Consider the following 15,031-nt stretch of genomic DNA (forward strand, 5'->3'; position numbering starts at 1 on the left):
ATTTTATCTGATGTTAATGTGGCCATTCCTGCCGCCTTCTGTTTCGTATTTACCTGGTAGATGTTTTCCACCCACTCACTTTCAACTGATCTGTGCCTCCCTGTTTAAAGTGCATCTCTTACAGACAATGTGAAGTTGGGTCTTGCTCTTTTTAATACATCTGATAGTCTCTGTCTTTCAACTGGAGTATGTAGTCCACGGGTGTTTAATCAGTATTGTTATTGTTGGGTTTAGATCTATCATTTTATCATTTGTTTTCTTTCTATTCCCTTTGTTTGTTTTGCTTATTTGCTTTGTTTCCCCTTTCCTTTGGACTAATTCAATGGTTTTTAGAACTCCACTTTAATCTATCACTAGGAATTTTGCCGTTTTATTTTTCTCTAATAGTGATTGCTCCACGTATTACGATGCACATCACTGACTATTCACAGTCCACTTAGAGGTAACGCTGCACCACTTCATGTAAAATGCAGAAGCCTTGCAAAGATGTAGGCCCCTTTACCCCTCCCCCTGCTGTTCAGTTATCCTACGTATTGTATCTATATGGATGTTATAAACCCCCAATACAGTGTTACAGTTTTTGCTTTAAAATCATATGTATCTTAAATAAATTAAGAGAAACTATAAGGCAACCATTAAAATGTTTATAATAGGAAATACATATAAATGAAAAGAACAAAGTACAAAAGTATTTGTATTATAATCTAATTACATATGAGAGAATGGGGAATAATAAAAGCCCAGAGGACATATACCAAATATCAAATGTGGTTTTCTTTGGGAAACAAAGAGAAAATAGAGTCTTTCCTATTTACTCATGGACTGTCTATTTCTGGTGTTCTTCATTCACTCCTGAACATCTGAGTTTCTCTCCGAGAGCATCTCTCTTCCACCTGAAGAACTTTTATTCAGCATTTTATGTAGGGAGGGTCCGATGCTGACAGATTCACTTAGTTTCTCTTACCTGACAGTAAGGTCTCTATTTCACCATCATTACTGCAACCGAGAGAGTTCCAGGCTGACAGTGTCTTTCTCTCAGTACTCACTGTCTTCTGGCTTCCGCGGGTTCTGGTGAGAAATCTTTGGTAGTTCCAGTGACTGCTCACCTATACAGAGTCGCTTGCAAGATTGTTCTTCAGTTGTGCGTTTTCCTATGACTGTGATGTGGCAAGGTGTGTATCTCTTTGAATTTATCCTCTCTGGGGTTTATCGAACTTGAATTTGTAAGGTTATGTCTTTTACCAAGTTTAGGAAGTTTTTAGCCATTATTTCTGTGAATATTTTTTCTGCTCTACATTCTCTCTCTTTTCCTTCTGTGATCCCAGTGATTTCTAGGCTTTTAGAAATTGTCCCACATTTTCATGAAGTTCCATTAATTATTTTCAGCCTTTCCCTTTTATTTTAATTAAATTATTTGTATTAGTGCATCATCAATCTCATTGACGTCTTCCTTTGTCATTGCCGTTCTTTTCTTAAGCCAACCTAGTGATTTCTTTTTTATATTTCAGTCATTGCCTTTTCCTGTTCTAAAATTTCCATTTGGTTCTTTTTTATATTTTGTTTCTTCCTGTTGGTTTTCTAAAACTACTTTGTCAATTACAAGCATATTTTTCCTTTACCTCATTGAGCGTAGTTATAATGGCTGTTTTAAGGTCCTTGTCTGCAAATTCCACCCTCTGATTCATCTCAGGACTGGCATCTGTTGTTCTCTTTTTCCCTTGGGAATGGGTCACATTTTTCTAACTCTTCATGCCAAGTAATGTTGGATTATAATCTGGACACAGTAAATGTTTTCTTGTGGAGACTTTGGATTCTGTTTTATTGTCCTGAGGAGCTTTGAGGTGTTTGTTTCAGAGGGTAATGAATCTGGTTATACCCCTTTCTGTGCCTGCAGTGGGTGATGACTCAGATCTCGGTTCAGTTCTTCAAGCTTTGGCTGCAGACTTTTTTGTGGGCCCTACACATGCGTGGTACGGTGGTCCGCCAGAGACGAGCTGAGTCTATATGCAGAATTTAGGGTCTCTGACTTCCTTCTCTCCTGTTTGGCTCCCCCCTTACTTTTGGTAGCCCTGCTCGTCCTGGACTCTCTTCCCTGGTTTATTCCACCAGAAGGATGTTCTTCTGAGTGAGTTGTTACTGCGTCTGTGCTGCCGCCCCCATGACTGTGTTGCTCTTGGGTAAAGCTGCAAATGGATAAACACACAAAGGAATTGTGAAGAAGCCATTCCATGCTTGTCATCTGCCCCAGGTTTTACCTCCCCTCTAAAACGTGCCCGTCCTTATTAAATCTCCAGAGATCTCAGAAGTGGTTCTTTGGTCTTTGTCCAGAGTTTATATTTATTCTTTGCAAAAGGATTCATTTGTGAACTGCTTCCTCCTCTATGCTAGAAGGGTGCCTCTCTCCCTCTGCGAAATGGAAAATTTTAATGACTTCTTTGCCTGATCTTCCTGCCTGTAGTTTCACTTCCTTTCACTACAGTTTTTACTTGGGACCCCAAGTGTTGACATAAAATCCGGTGTTGACCTTGGTCTCACAGGATTGGGTGTAAGGTGTTTGTAACAGCATGCGTGGTACTTCCTAATTCCTGCCCACCTGTATACTGCATCAGGGTGCCTTTTCCCCAGTTGGTATGTTTCCACAGTTCTGCGATACTCATCCCCTTTGTTTCTTTAACTTTGTTTCCCTTGCCGAACCCCAGGAAACTTGCACTCACAGTTCAGTCCTTCTCCCCATCTCCCCTGAATTTCCCCTGAATATCCGGTGGGTCCCTTTGCCACAGGCTTATCTTTGTTCAGCTATTTTCTGCTCAGAATTCTGTGGTCCCTCAGATGGAGCTCCTCAAGGGTTGTCAATCATGCCTTATTTCTTTTAACTGCCACCACCCCTCACCTACTTTGATGTACTGTGTATCTGTTACATAGTAGATACTCAAATTTTTTTTACTGATTATTTTTACCGATCACATCAATTTTTATAAGTTTTTGGTTCCAGTGCCTTAGTAAGTCTCCGATGTGCACACATCGAGTTCCTGTGAAATAGACCAAAGGATTTGGGGCTACCTGTCCACTCTTCTCTGTGTACCAGTTGAGGCATGTTTGCTAACCTTGTCTTTTATGCTCCCTAACTACAGGTACCAGCCCCAGCATTCTGTAACATCCAAATGATTAAAGTGTGCACTGAGAAAGGGAGAAGGTGATGGGATTGCTGGAACCTGTTGAAGGGCAGGCCTTTTCTGCCTTTCTTTTTCCTTAAGAATGGGAGAGTCCAGATATTGCCAGGGAAGCTCTGTGTGTGTGTGTGTGTGTGTGTGTGAGTGAGAGAGACAGAGAAAGACACACACACACACACACACAGAGAGAGAGAGAGAGAGAGAATGTAGATGTACCCCTGTCAGTGAGCCAGCACTGAGAGGCAGGTGATAGGTCTGACATGACCTGCTAAGGAGTCTGAAGTGAATTCTCTTCCTTTCTACCATTTCTCATGTATAGAAAGAATTCATAGTTCTTTATATCCTGCAGAACATGAGTTTGTACCAGAGCTGCTGCTCTGCGCCTGGTATCATCCATTTAGAGCAGGAGCTACGGAGCTGTAACCCACATTCTTTCTTTCAAACAAATGAACTTCTGTTTCCATAGAACGTTTAAACTTTGGTGTGCTATCTAGTGCCTTGTAATAGTGCTTCAGCTTCAGCTGCAACTTAAAAAGAAGAAAAGACAGATACCGTGAAGTTTTTCTAGTTGTACAAATAATATGTCCACTGTAAAAACATTTACATGTTTTTTATTCAATAAATATTTATCTTGCATCTCTTACATGCTATGCTCTGAAGATATAACCAGTAAGGTAGATGTGGTCATGGCCTCATGAAAACCTAGTCTAGCATTATAGCAAAACATGCAGAACTTTTCAGTAAACATCCAAAAATACCGGTGTAGCCACTGTTACCCTCTTTCTGAATGCTTGGGAACGCTTTTTGCCCTTTGTGCTCGAGGCACCATCACTTCATGTGTTTGCACTCCAGTGTCCTCACCTTTCTGCCCCTTTGTCCCGCGTTTCCCCCGTGGGGCAAATTTCCAATTCCTGAGCATGTAATCATCAACATACGTAATGTTTGGCCCCGGCCTGAAAAAAGAAGCTAATTAGAATGCTAATTTTAATCCCAAAGAGCTCGTTCTATTTTATATGTTTGAGATTCTGAATTTTCCACACCTATGAAATACTAATTATTAAGTTATAGAGGTATTTCCCACTAAATTAAATTAATAGACTTACTCATTTTATAGTTTAATAAGGGAGTATTAAAAGCTGAGCTGTACCTTATTTATAATTGCAAAAAAGCATTACATATCTAAATTCCCATCAATAAGAGACCAGTTAAATAAATAATGTACATCTATACAATGGAATGCTATGAATGCATTAAAATAGTTTGTTGACATAAAAAGAAAACTAATAAATGTGGAAAGGTATTCACAACAAATTGTTAAGTGAAAAAGCAGATTTATGTATAGATCAGGATATTTAGTTGGTTTCCATTTATGTAAAATTGGATACATGTGTATATACATGCACAGAAAGCTATCTGTAAGGATACAGTCAGTATATTTCTTCAACCCCTACTGTATAAGAGGTGTTCGATACATACATAGTGATGGGGGAAATCTGATGATATAGGTAAGTTATATCATGTATTTGTCAGGGAACATATTTGCTTTAGTAAAAGTACTTTTTTTCCTCATCTCTAGAATAATGAACTACAAAGTAAGTTGGATTATTTAACAGAAACCCAGCCCAAGACTGAAGTGGAAACCAGAGAGGTCGGAGTGGGCTGTGATCTTCTACCCAGGTATTTAGGAATTTCCTGTTTTTCTGACTCAAATTCTTCTTTGACCTAAGAAAATACTTTCCTGGACTGCTATGACCAGAACTGCATTCTTTCTATCAAAAAATATTTCTGCAAAGGTAAGTGGTGGCTGCTGAGGCATCTGACTGGTTTCTGTGGGAGCGGGGACATTGTACAGGGCAGAGGGGACAGCGAAGGAGAGATCTGGGAAGCCAGTTCACAGAGAGATTAGTTGGTCCTTCCTTCCTTCCTTCCTTCCTTCCGCAAACATCTTCTGAGGGCTGTGCCTGTGCCCAACAGTTATGACACGGAGAAGAATGGACTTAGTTCCCATCCCAGAGTGCAGTCTGGAAGGGGAGATAGATATTTGGCAGTAACCCACAACAGTGTGAGAGGGACCTACGAGTGTGAGAGGTGCTCTAGTTCTGCAGAGGAGAGAGGGTCTAAATCTGGAACAAAATTCTTCTGTTTCCCAGCACCCTAACAGACTGTTGTCAAGCACGGAATCAGATTCATGAATGAACGATGTGTTTTAGTCGTGGGCAGGTATGCAGTAGCTGCAGCCTGCTTCGTGCAGTTGTGTTTCTGAGCTAGAGGACCGACACAGTCAATGTTAAGCTGCACACACTCAGGCCTGGGTCTTTCCCTGGTAAGACTAGAGCACGGGAACCAGTAACTAACCCACCCTCTCTGGATGCTCGAGACTGTGCTTGGCCCAGGGAAGATATAAAAAAAGTTTCTAAGACGGATGCGGATGACATGTGGCCTGTAATTTAGGTAACCAGAATCGAATGTCATGTTGTTCTCATTTACGTTGCTTGCTTTCTACTAAAAACAAGGCAATTTCATCATTCTGATATGATTAACAGAAAATTTAAGAAAGAAAGAAAGAAGAAAAGGAAAAAAAGAAAAGGAAAGAAAGAGAAAATAAATGTAAATAGACTCCAGGACTCATCTACATGGGGTACAAAGTACATGATAAAAATATAGGCAGAAGGAATGATTGATCATGTTCAGGGAATCCTTTTGAAATATAAATAGTTTGGTCATTTGCCTCCTTTTTTATTTTTTTAAGAACCCAGTGGCTTAGTCCACTCTAATTGCCCACATAATAAATCTTGTTTGGCCAGGACAGGTACAAAACTGGGTCTGAAACCAATCACTTGTTTGTTTTCTAATTCCCACATTTTGGCTTAAGACAAGGTTTTCAATTTGTGTGCCGAAGGATAGCCTGAAGCAAACTTTTACGGAGAAGTTCTGCAACCACAAGGCGGTTTCATAATGGAAGTGCTGACAGACCCTTAACTTATGGCCGAGGTGAACTTGGAAGCCACTTCAGTATCTAAAAGCAGCTTTTCCATAAATGTAACATTTGGTTTCCCCCAGGATCCATCTTAGCACTTTAACTACCCAGGTCAATCAGCAGAGGAAATGAAAACTACATATCTGCATTTCCGAAAAGGCAGAATAATATTTCATTTGTTTCCTCACAAATATTTATTAAGTGCCTACTATGTGACAGGCGCCGTGCCAGTCCAGGTGGGGAGGACCACGGTGTCTTTGGAGATAATTCAGGGCAGAAGTTTTCCACCTGTGTTACTGGAACTGCCACGCTCTGGGCTAGGGGCCCTGGGGTGAAGATGTTAGCAAGGAGCTGGCCTGTGTGCCCCACCCCGCCGCCCCCAACCTCTGCCGCCCACCCCCATCAAAAAAAAATCTGAGAGGAGCTCAGCTTTTAGTGTTTTTTATATGTTGGATTTCAAGTAAGGTTTTGTTTGAATAAGAGTTGTATGGCCAAAACAAATTGGACCCTTGGTTTAGTTCGGTCCCCCTGTTTTATAGACACCAAAATTGAGGCCCAGAGAGATAACGTGAATGACAGGGAGCGACACAGCCAGGATTAGAACCAGTCCTTTCGGTCCTGGTGTGGTACACTGCTGGTTTTACAGTAATAACTAAAGAGTTACTAAATTGTGTTCTGTATGTTCTAACAGAATTCCTGGTTCTTATTTGGACTTCAAACTTGCATCTAACCAATGGAAGACTTCATAGTATTTTGCAGAATATTTTAAAAGCAGGGTCCTCCACAGTGTTTTAGGTCAATGAAAGTATTGAATTAAGCCTCCATGATGCAGGCTTACTCCCTAAGTCCTTACTACCTGTTCTTCTCCCACCAAGAACTCCGCAGTGTAGTCCAGTTGGGGAACCTCAGGCTTCAGGGGTGCCCTGCACAGCCGGCTGTCAGCTGAGCATAGCCTCGGGCAAGCTGCTCATTCTCTCTTAAGCCTCAATTATTTCACCCTTAAAATGGGAAAGAAGATGGCCGTGTCTGATCTCATAGAGCTGCTGTGAGGGTTACATGCAAACAGGTGTGTAGAGTATTTAGCATGGTGACTAGACCGAGGTTAAGTGCTTAAAAAATAATAGCTATTGTTACTATTAACTAAGTAAAAACTCTGACTTTACATATGAGACACTATATCAAATATAAATGAATTTGTGTGTCCTAAGACAATTTCATTAACTTAATTTTATTTGTGGTTATCAGTGATTTTATTAAATGTGTTAATAGCTTAATCAAGTGTATAGTGCTTTAATAGGCACTGATGTGTCCAATTAAACTATCAGGGGACTGACACGCTCTAGGCAGGCCGATTGGTCTCTGCAGCTGAGACATCAGAGTGGCCCCAGTATGTTCCAAGCGCCAGGCACAACGTCTCCCTGTAGAGCAGCCCAGTACCTGCGACTCATTTCTGTTCACACCTGCAGGGGTGCGTTCTGTGCTACGGCTACAGCATTTCACTATTAGAGCTGCTCTGTTTGTATGCATTGCTGACAAAAATTGAAATCAGCCTTTTCTCTACTTACAGAGCCATCAAGCCCATTTATTACCCCCACCCTACCCCATGTTTTCCCTGTCCCCACCAACACTGGGTACACCTGTGGACAGGGACCCTAGGCTGCCATCCCCTGGTCAAGCATTTATTTGATGCTCAGTAAACATTTGTTGGCTGAATGAATGAACCAGGGTGTCCAACCTGCAGCCCATAGGCCACGGGCAGCTCAGGACGGCTATGAATGCAGCCCAACACAAAACTGTAAATTTACTTAAAACCTTTTTTTTTTTGCTCATCAGTTTTTGTTAGTGTTTGTGTATTTAATGTACGGCCTAAGACAACTCTTCTTCCAGTGTGGCCTAGAGACACCAAAAGGTTGGCCACCCCTGTGGGGATTTAGGCAGCTAATCTGTATTATAATTTATTTAATAAAAGACTTGGAAAAACTTTTCTTGCTTATATTTTACATCTTTGTGTTTATTATCTTTCTCCCCCAACTAGAATGTAAGCGTCATGAGGACAGGGATTTTCATCCATTTCACTAGTTAGAGTCCCTCTAGGACTTACTTAGAGTGGTACCTCGCACATAGTAGATGCTTAATACTTGTTGATTGGAGCCATCCCTCTTGTCAACGTAAGAAACGTCCAAACCTCTAAGAACTTTTATGAGTTAATTTGAGCCAAACTGATGGCAATTGCTGGGAAGCAAAATCTCAACGGGCTGAGAAAATGCTCTAGAAAATGTCAGTTTTGCATCTTATTTTATACATTATAATCAAAGGAGGAGGATTAAGGGAGTTACATGAACTCCACTGGTGATAGATTAGGGAGGCAGGAGAAGGCAAAGCAGGAAATCTCTGGGATTGGATGAAAAGTAATGAATAGACATATACTTGCTTTACATTTGTAGGATAGTTAACAGGCAGCAATGAACAGGGTAACAAGAGCAGTGCGGGGATTTGTGGCTGTGCTTTGAGGGATCCAAGAAAAGGAAATTACTTTGACATTCCAAAGGGATGTTATCATAGATGCAAAAAGACAACGGACAGGCTCGGTTAAGGTAAAGACTGACCTCTGTTAGGGAAAAATACCACCCTAGGATGTGACTACCCACCGTGAAAGGCTTTTATAGAAAACATTAATTTCAGACCATCCTGTGTGGTTACTTTATGTCTCTGAGTTTGTAAGGCCGCCTTGCAGGCCTTTCCTGAGCTTCTCAGGTTTGATATGTGGCCCCTTTTCCTCCACACTCTGTAGCTTTTGATCGTTCTTCTTATGCAGAAGAATGTCCGCTTCTTACCCTGGGAGGACTTTTCTCTCCTGGTTCCCTGGCTTGTCCTTCATCTTTTTTGATGGTTCCTCTTCTTCTTCTAAGACCCCACTGTGGAAACTCCTCTTGGTCTATCTCAGTTACGTAGTTCTGCAAAGAAGGCATCTAGTCCCGTGGCTCTACCTCTTGCCTGCCTGTGGCTCAGCCATCGAGTAGTTGAACCTCTTTCTTGCATCCAAGTCCTCACTTCCGGTTGCCTGCTGGGCACCCCCAGCCGGCATCTGCTTGAGCTTCGTAAGCATCAGATCCATCACTGAGCCAGTTACTCTTTTGATCAAAGTCAGTTTCTCTTCGTAGTGGTGAGCACTGGCTGGAAGTTACTCAGGGTTTGGGTCCCGCATCTGCCTCCTCTTGCTATATGGACAGCTTTGGCTGGGCAAATTCCTCACCTCTTTGCATGCTGCTTTTGTCACCCAGAATAGCAAGATTTTGATAGTCTTTCCCTCAGGAGCTTGCTGAGGTGAGTGGGACACAGGCATAATGTCCACAGTGTAGTGACCATATTTTTATGTTTTTCTTTTGCTTCCACTACTTTTCCAGTTACCTAAGCCCAATGTACCGCAGTCACCTTGAAACATGCATTGTTTGCTCCTAGACTCACTCGCACATACAGGGCTGTCTTTTTTCTTCATGACTTGCTTCATACCGGTCTATCCCCACTGCCACCAACCTGCCAGAGGCCAGTGTCATCTGTCCAATCTCAGCAGCGCCGTCTCTGCCTTCTCTTCTTTCATCGAACTCTGTGTTACACAAATTCTTGGAGAGCAAGGCTGTCTTAGTGGAGCAACGAGAGAGGGTAGGAAGGTACTCACTGGGATTTCATGGGCTTTTAAACTCTTATTTTTAAAATAAAAGACTGAAGAGCTTGATTTGAAAGATTTGACGTATGTTAATTAAAGAGATTGAGAGCACTTTCAGGTCAGCTAATGTTAGTTCACAAAGAAAAGTGGAACAACAAAAAACAAATAAACAAAACAAAGAGGCGTCTTTCTCCAGCCCCAAGTAAAACCTGGTTTCTAGCAAACTCATAAATTATGACTTAATGGGTACAACTTAATGAAAAATATTCCCTGTGGTCATAAGTGCCAAGCACATAGTAAGCACTTTAAAATGCCTACATTTTCAAATTTCTGTTATAGAGACCAGAACACAAAGCAGCTTTTGTTAAATCTTTACTTACTGATTCTGCTATCATTTCCCCCAGGGGAACTGCCTCTTTATGGATTTATAAAAGGTGAACAATAGCCTTAATGTGTTAAAGAAAATGGTCAAATTTCAATTATGTAGTTGAAAAATTATTTGTGTTCTTGAAATCTTGTTGTTTCCTAGTGATCAACTGAATAAAATACCTCTCCTCTTTTTGGTTGGAGTGTAAGAGCCTGTTTTTGAAACCCAGAAGGTCCACGTTTATAAATATTTCTGTACTTTATGGGCTTTGAAGATATTGTCACTGGAGACCATTTCTGTTGTGTGGAATTTTCACAGTAGTTGGCAGAAACTGCCACCTGGCTGCTGCCCCTGGCACTCCAGTAAACTGCCTGCCGAGGGCCCTGAGGGTCCCTGCGCTGCCAGATCCTGTGGCTTCCTCTGTGCGGCAGGTGACACTCTGACAACTTCTTGACATCCCTTGACCTCTGGATTCCTTTGCCGTCTGTCTGTGGAGTGCGGGCTCTGTGCCTGGCCTGACTGAGTGAGCCTCTGGCATCATTAAGATGATTGAAAGATGGTTTTCACCCTTTAAGAAAGTGTACCCAGCAGAGGAGAAAACACATAGACCAGTAGGTGTGATGAGTTGCTCCAGGGGTGTGTCAGACTCCTGTGTGACAGGGTGGAGAGCACAGAAGGGACATATTGAATCATTTGGGGAGAGACATGTGAAGTTTAACGTCCCCCCGCCAAGCTTCTGATAGACCCCATTAAGAAGCTGTCTCCTTACTGCTCTTTAGTTGAAAATCACTGCCAAGTAATGGGAGGTGTTAGTGATTGGAAAGTTTAGCAAAAGTGAACCTTTGGGAAGCGGGAAATTGGACAGCACCACTCAAGGAAACTGTGAATGTTTAAAGAAAGGAAGGATCGTTTCTATCGCTGGTGTGGGGAGTTGGGGGAATTATCATATAGGAGGTGATGCTTGGTTTGAGTCTTGAAATATAGACAGGAATTCATCAGGTTGATTTGATCAGGGAAGCATTCAGGGTGGGAGGGTCAGCTGGAGAGTGGCAGGGAGGGATGCAGCAGTGCAGTAAATGGGGAGAATTGTGTGTTGGTTTGCAAGGCCAGCCAGGAGATAAAACGGGAGGCGGTAGAGGACCTTTAGACCATACAGAGGAGTTGGGCTTCACCCAGGAAGTAATGGGGAGACTGAAGAGTTTCAAGAATACTAATAGGCTCTGATTGTCTTTTTAAGAAGATGCCCTTGACAGTAGATCCAGGGAGGTGGAAGACTTTGCCAACACTGGAATCAGGGAGACCATTTAGGATACTATTCCAGTATTCAAAGATAAATTATGAGAGCCTGAACTAAAGCCATGGCTGGGGGAATAGAGAAGACAGAGGACAAAACAGTATTTTAGTAGGTAGATTTTGTGCCACTTGGTGAGGAATCGGCCATGGGAAGTTAGGGAAAGGGGGCTGAATCTTACACCTCATATACACAGTCGGTCATTGCATCAGTTGGGTTAAGAAATGTAGCTGCTGTAACAAACAGTTCAGAGATCTTGGGGGCTGAACTCAGTAAAGGTTGATTCCCACCGTAGTCTAAGGCAGGTTGGTATGAGCCTTCCTCCACACAGGTGTTCGGGAACCCAGGACTCTCCCATCTAGTGACTCTGCCTGGGTTTTGGAGTCCTCTTGGGTCCTCCACTGTATTCTCTGCATGAAAAGAAAGAACATAGAGATTTGCGTAGAAGGTTTTTACAGGCTAACCATGGAAGTAATATTCAGTTGACCATTGAATAATGCAGGAATTAGGGGTACCAATCCCCACGCAGTGAAAAATCTGTGGATAAAAAGTAGGCCCTCAGAAAACGTGGATTTCCATCTGCTGAAAATACTGTTTAGGGACTGAACATACTGTTGTCCCTAAAAGAACACGAGTTCAAACTTTGCAGGCCCCCACTTATATATGGATTTAAAAACCGTGTTAATTCTTACATGACCTGCTCAGTTCAAACCCATGTTCTTCAAGAGTCAACTGTAAATGATTTCTCCTCATTTAGTCACATGGCCCACTGAATTGCAAGGGAGGCTGGGAAATGTAGTTGTATATGTGTCCAAGAGGAAAACATATGGAATATGTCTCCATCTTAGTCACTAAATCCTATTAGTTCTACTTCCCAAATACCTCCCTGACTTTTCCTTGCCGCTTCACCTGCAGTGCTCTTGTTAGAGTTTATGCTCACGATCACCTCCTGAATGGCACAGATCTCCTAACCCACCTTCTGCCTCCAGACTGACCCCTAGGCTGTCAACCCTCAGCAGTACCAAAAAATTTTGCTAGAATACAGATAGGAGCATGTCATGCCCCCAAACCCCTTAGAAGCCTTTCGTGGCTTTCTGTCCCCTTCTGAACTCCTTAGCAAAGTACACCTCCACCTGGAAGCCCTCCTCCACCACGTCTCATCTCCAACAACTTCTCATCGTAATGTCTTTGCTCCAGTTGAACCAAGTATATCTTCTTTCCACACCTGTAGCCTTTGTGTTCACCCTTCTTTGCCTCTGTACATCCTGTCCCTTCTGCCCGGAATTCCCATCTCCTCCTTGCCCACGTGAGGAATGCCTAAGAACCCTTCAAGATTCGTCTTCCTGGGAATTTCCAGATGCCCTCCTGGTCATGCTAACTTGCTCTACCCTCAGTTTGCCCATAATATGTTCATTGTCAAATTTCTCAGGGTCCTGGCTGGAAGGGAATATTGAAGAGACTTAAATGAAGGGACTATTTGTAAAGATTTAAGCAGCTTTATGGAAAATACACAAGGGACAGTGGCAGAGTCTGGAGCTAGCCACAGTAGAAGCTGTTACCAGCCTGAACCTGAAAAGGCAGGGGTGAAAGCTGGCGAAAGAGACAGACGTCAGGGCTGTCCCTCTGGCCTTTGCCGGAGGAGTATAGTAACTGCAAGCTGCCTCCTGGCTGGGAGGGAACAAATGTCCTCAACTCTCTGTCCTTCTGTGTTCTCATCTCCGGCTACCATGTCCCAATCAATCAAAGCCAACTGGAAGCCTTCAGGTCAGCTTCCAGGGCCCAGAATGAGGTGGAGAAGGGGGAGAGTATATCTGAATGGGCAAATGGAGAGTAGGCATCACAGCTCTTCATGTCTCTACTATAGCAGTGCCCTATATCGTGTTAAAACTATTTATGCACGTATCTTTCCTACCACATTATGAGTTCCTTCAGTGCAAGTTTTATATTTTCCTGAGTCATTGATGCCTTGTACGTGCTAACCTTTAATAGTTGCTACAAATAATGGTCCCTTATGTAACATTTAAATGAAATATTCAACTGCATTATTACAGTCTATTTTCCAGTGTTGGAAAACCATTTCCTAGGGTTGTCTCACCCAAGAGCATGGAGAGTTTTGTTTCATCTTCCTGACCAGGCTTTTTTCATTTCTCAGCGAAGCAAATCAGACCCGTGAGATTGCGATGCCTTCCCGGAGCTACGCCCCGTACGCTCGCGTGCTGGAGTTGACCATGAAGAAAAGTCTGACTTAGGCACTCAGAGACGTGCAGTGCACTTTTCACAGGTGGACAAGGCCCTGGAACCCTGCGGCTTGAGGTCTGCAAAGGGTGACTGTTGCTTCTTCGTACACACAGTTCAAGCCAGAATGGAAATTCCTGAGCTTCTGATCCATTTCTTAAAACATGAAGGAAAGTGGAGGGGGAGGGGGAGGGGAGGATAGAGGTTTACAAGGTCATATTTCAAACCCCGAATCAGCCTACCCTGCTGTACTGGGCCATCATTAGTTTTCCAAGTATACACTGAAATCCTGCCAGAATTCCCTCACAATTTATTTTGTTTTACTAGACTTCAGTTGGGAGGAAAAAGGGCATTTATTTGAAATTTCATGTTATTCATGCCAGGACCATTTGTTACCACATGGAGGTTTTGTTTACCCGTAAAAGTATTAGAGGCAGTATTTCTGTGGTACAGAGAAGCCTGTCCATGACAGCATGGGCACCCGGGGAAACCTGACCCTGGGAGGGAGGGCTGCCCAGCGCAGGTGCTGTCTCCGCTCGGTGCCGAGGTTGTGTGCAGGGTAGTGGGGACCACGGCGATGGTCCTCGTGTGGACACACGTGCTTCATTCCGATGTGCTGATCCCTCGGCTTAATTTGTGCCTTATGCCTTTATGGAGCCAGCAGAAATCACTGTATTTATTCGACCTGCGATTCTTTTTTCTTTCTCACTTTAACTGAAAGAAAATTTTGAATGTTGTGGAAATTTGATCATTTCATGTTTTCAGTATTGATTGGTGTTTTTGTTAAATGAATGAGTAACTTGTTCATGCCTTCTCTACTTTGATATTATAATAACCTGTGTCACATCTGTTTAATAAATGCCATATATTTTGTTCTACTGATGTTGTCTCTGTGTTTCACCCGTGACCGTGTACAAGGGCTAGAATGCAGAATCAGACTCTGGAGTGAGTGTCAAAGTCAGGGCGTGGTGAGCTTTCAATCAGCATCCACAGGCGGCAAACACAAGGCCCGTGGGCCAGATCTGGCCCTCCACCTTGTTTTGTCCTGCCCAGCACCTTTTTTGTACCCTGCGGCAGCTCTTGCTTAACTGTTAAGGAGTAGTTACATGTATACAGTCCTAAAATTACATTCGGCCCTTTGAAGCAACCCAGAGACTGATGTGGCCCCCGGTGAAAATGAGTTTGACACCCCTGGAGAGTCTATAGAAGCACTTGTAAACTATAAGATAGGCAGTGTGTGGGGATTTTTCAACTCTGAAATTTAACTAGTTAACTCACCTTCTGAAAAGAGTGATATTGTACATACATGGTCAGAAAATAAAAAAAT

The 15,031-nt window shown here is 42.7% G+C and overlaps 1 protein-coding gene across 2 annotated transcripts in view; it reads left to right on the forward strand.

Moving 5' to 3' along the window:
- The window catches only part of MYZAP (myocardial zonula adherens protein), an 86,431-nt gene extending 71,857 nt beyond the window's left edge, over positions 1–14,574 (forward strand). For both annotated transcript variants that reach the window (XM_024567425.3, XM_045201248.2), the window contains 2 exons: positions 4,747–4,847; positions 13,622–14,574. In XM_024567425.3, coding sequence (XP_024423193.1) covers positions 4,747–4,847; positions 13,622–13,718 — 198 coding nt within the window. In that variant the 3' untranslated portion in view covers positions 13,719–14,574. The remainder of the gene's footprint in view (positions 1–4,746; positions 4,848–13,621) is intronic.
- The last annotated feature ends 457 nt before the right edge of the window (positions 14,575–15,031 follow it).

The sequence above is a fragment of the Desmodus rotundus genome, chromosome 7 (genome assembly GCF_022682495.2).
Source record: "Desmodus rotundus isolate HL8 chromosome 7, HLdesRot8A.1, whole genome shotgun sequence".
Taxonomy (NCBI): Eukaryota; Metazoa; Chordata; class Mammalia; order Chiroptera; family Phyllostomidae; genus Desmodus; species Desmodus rotundus.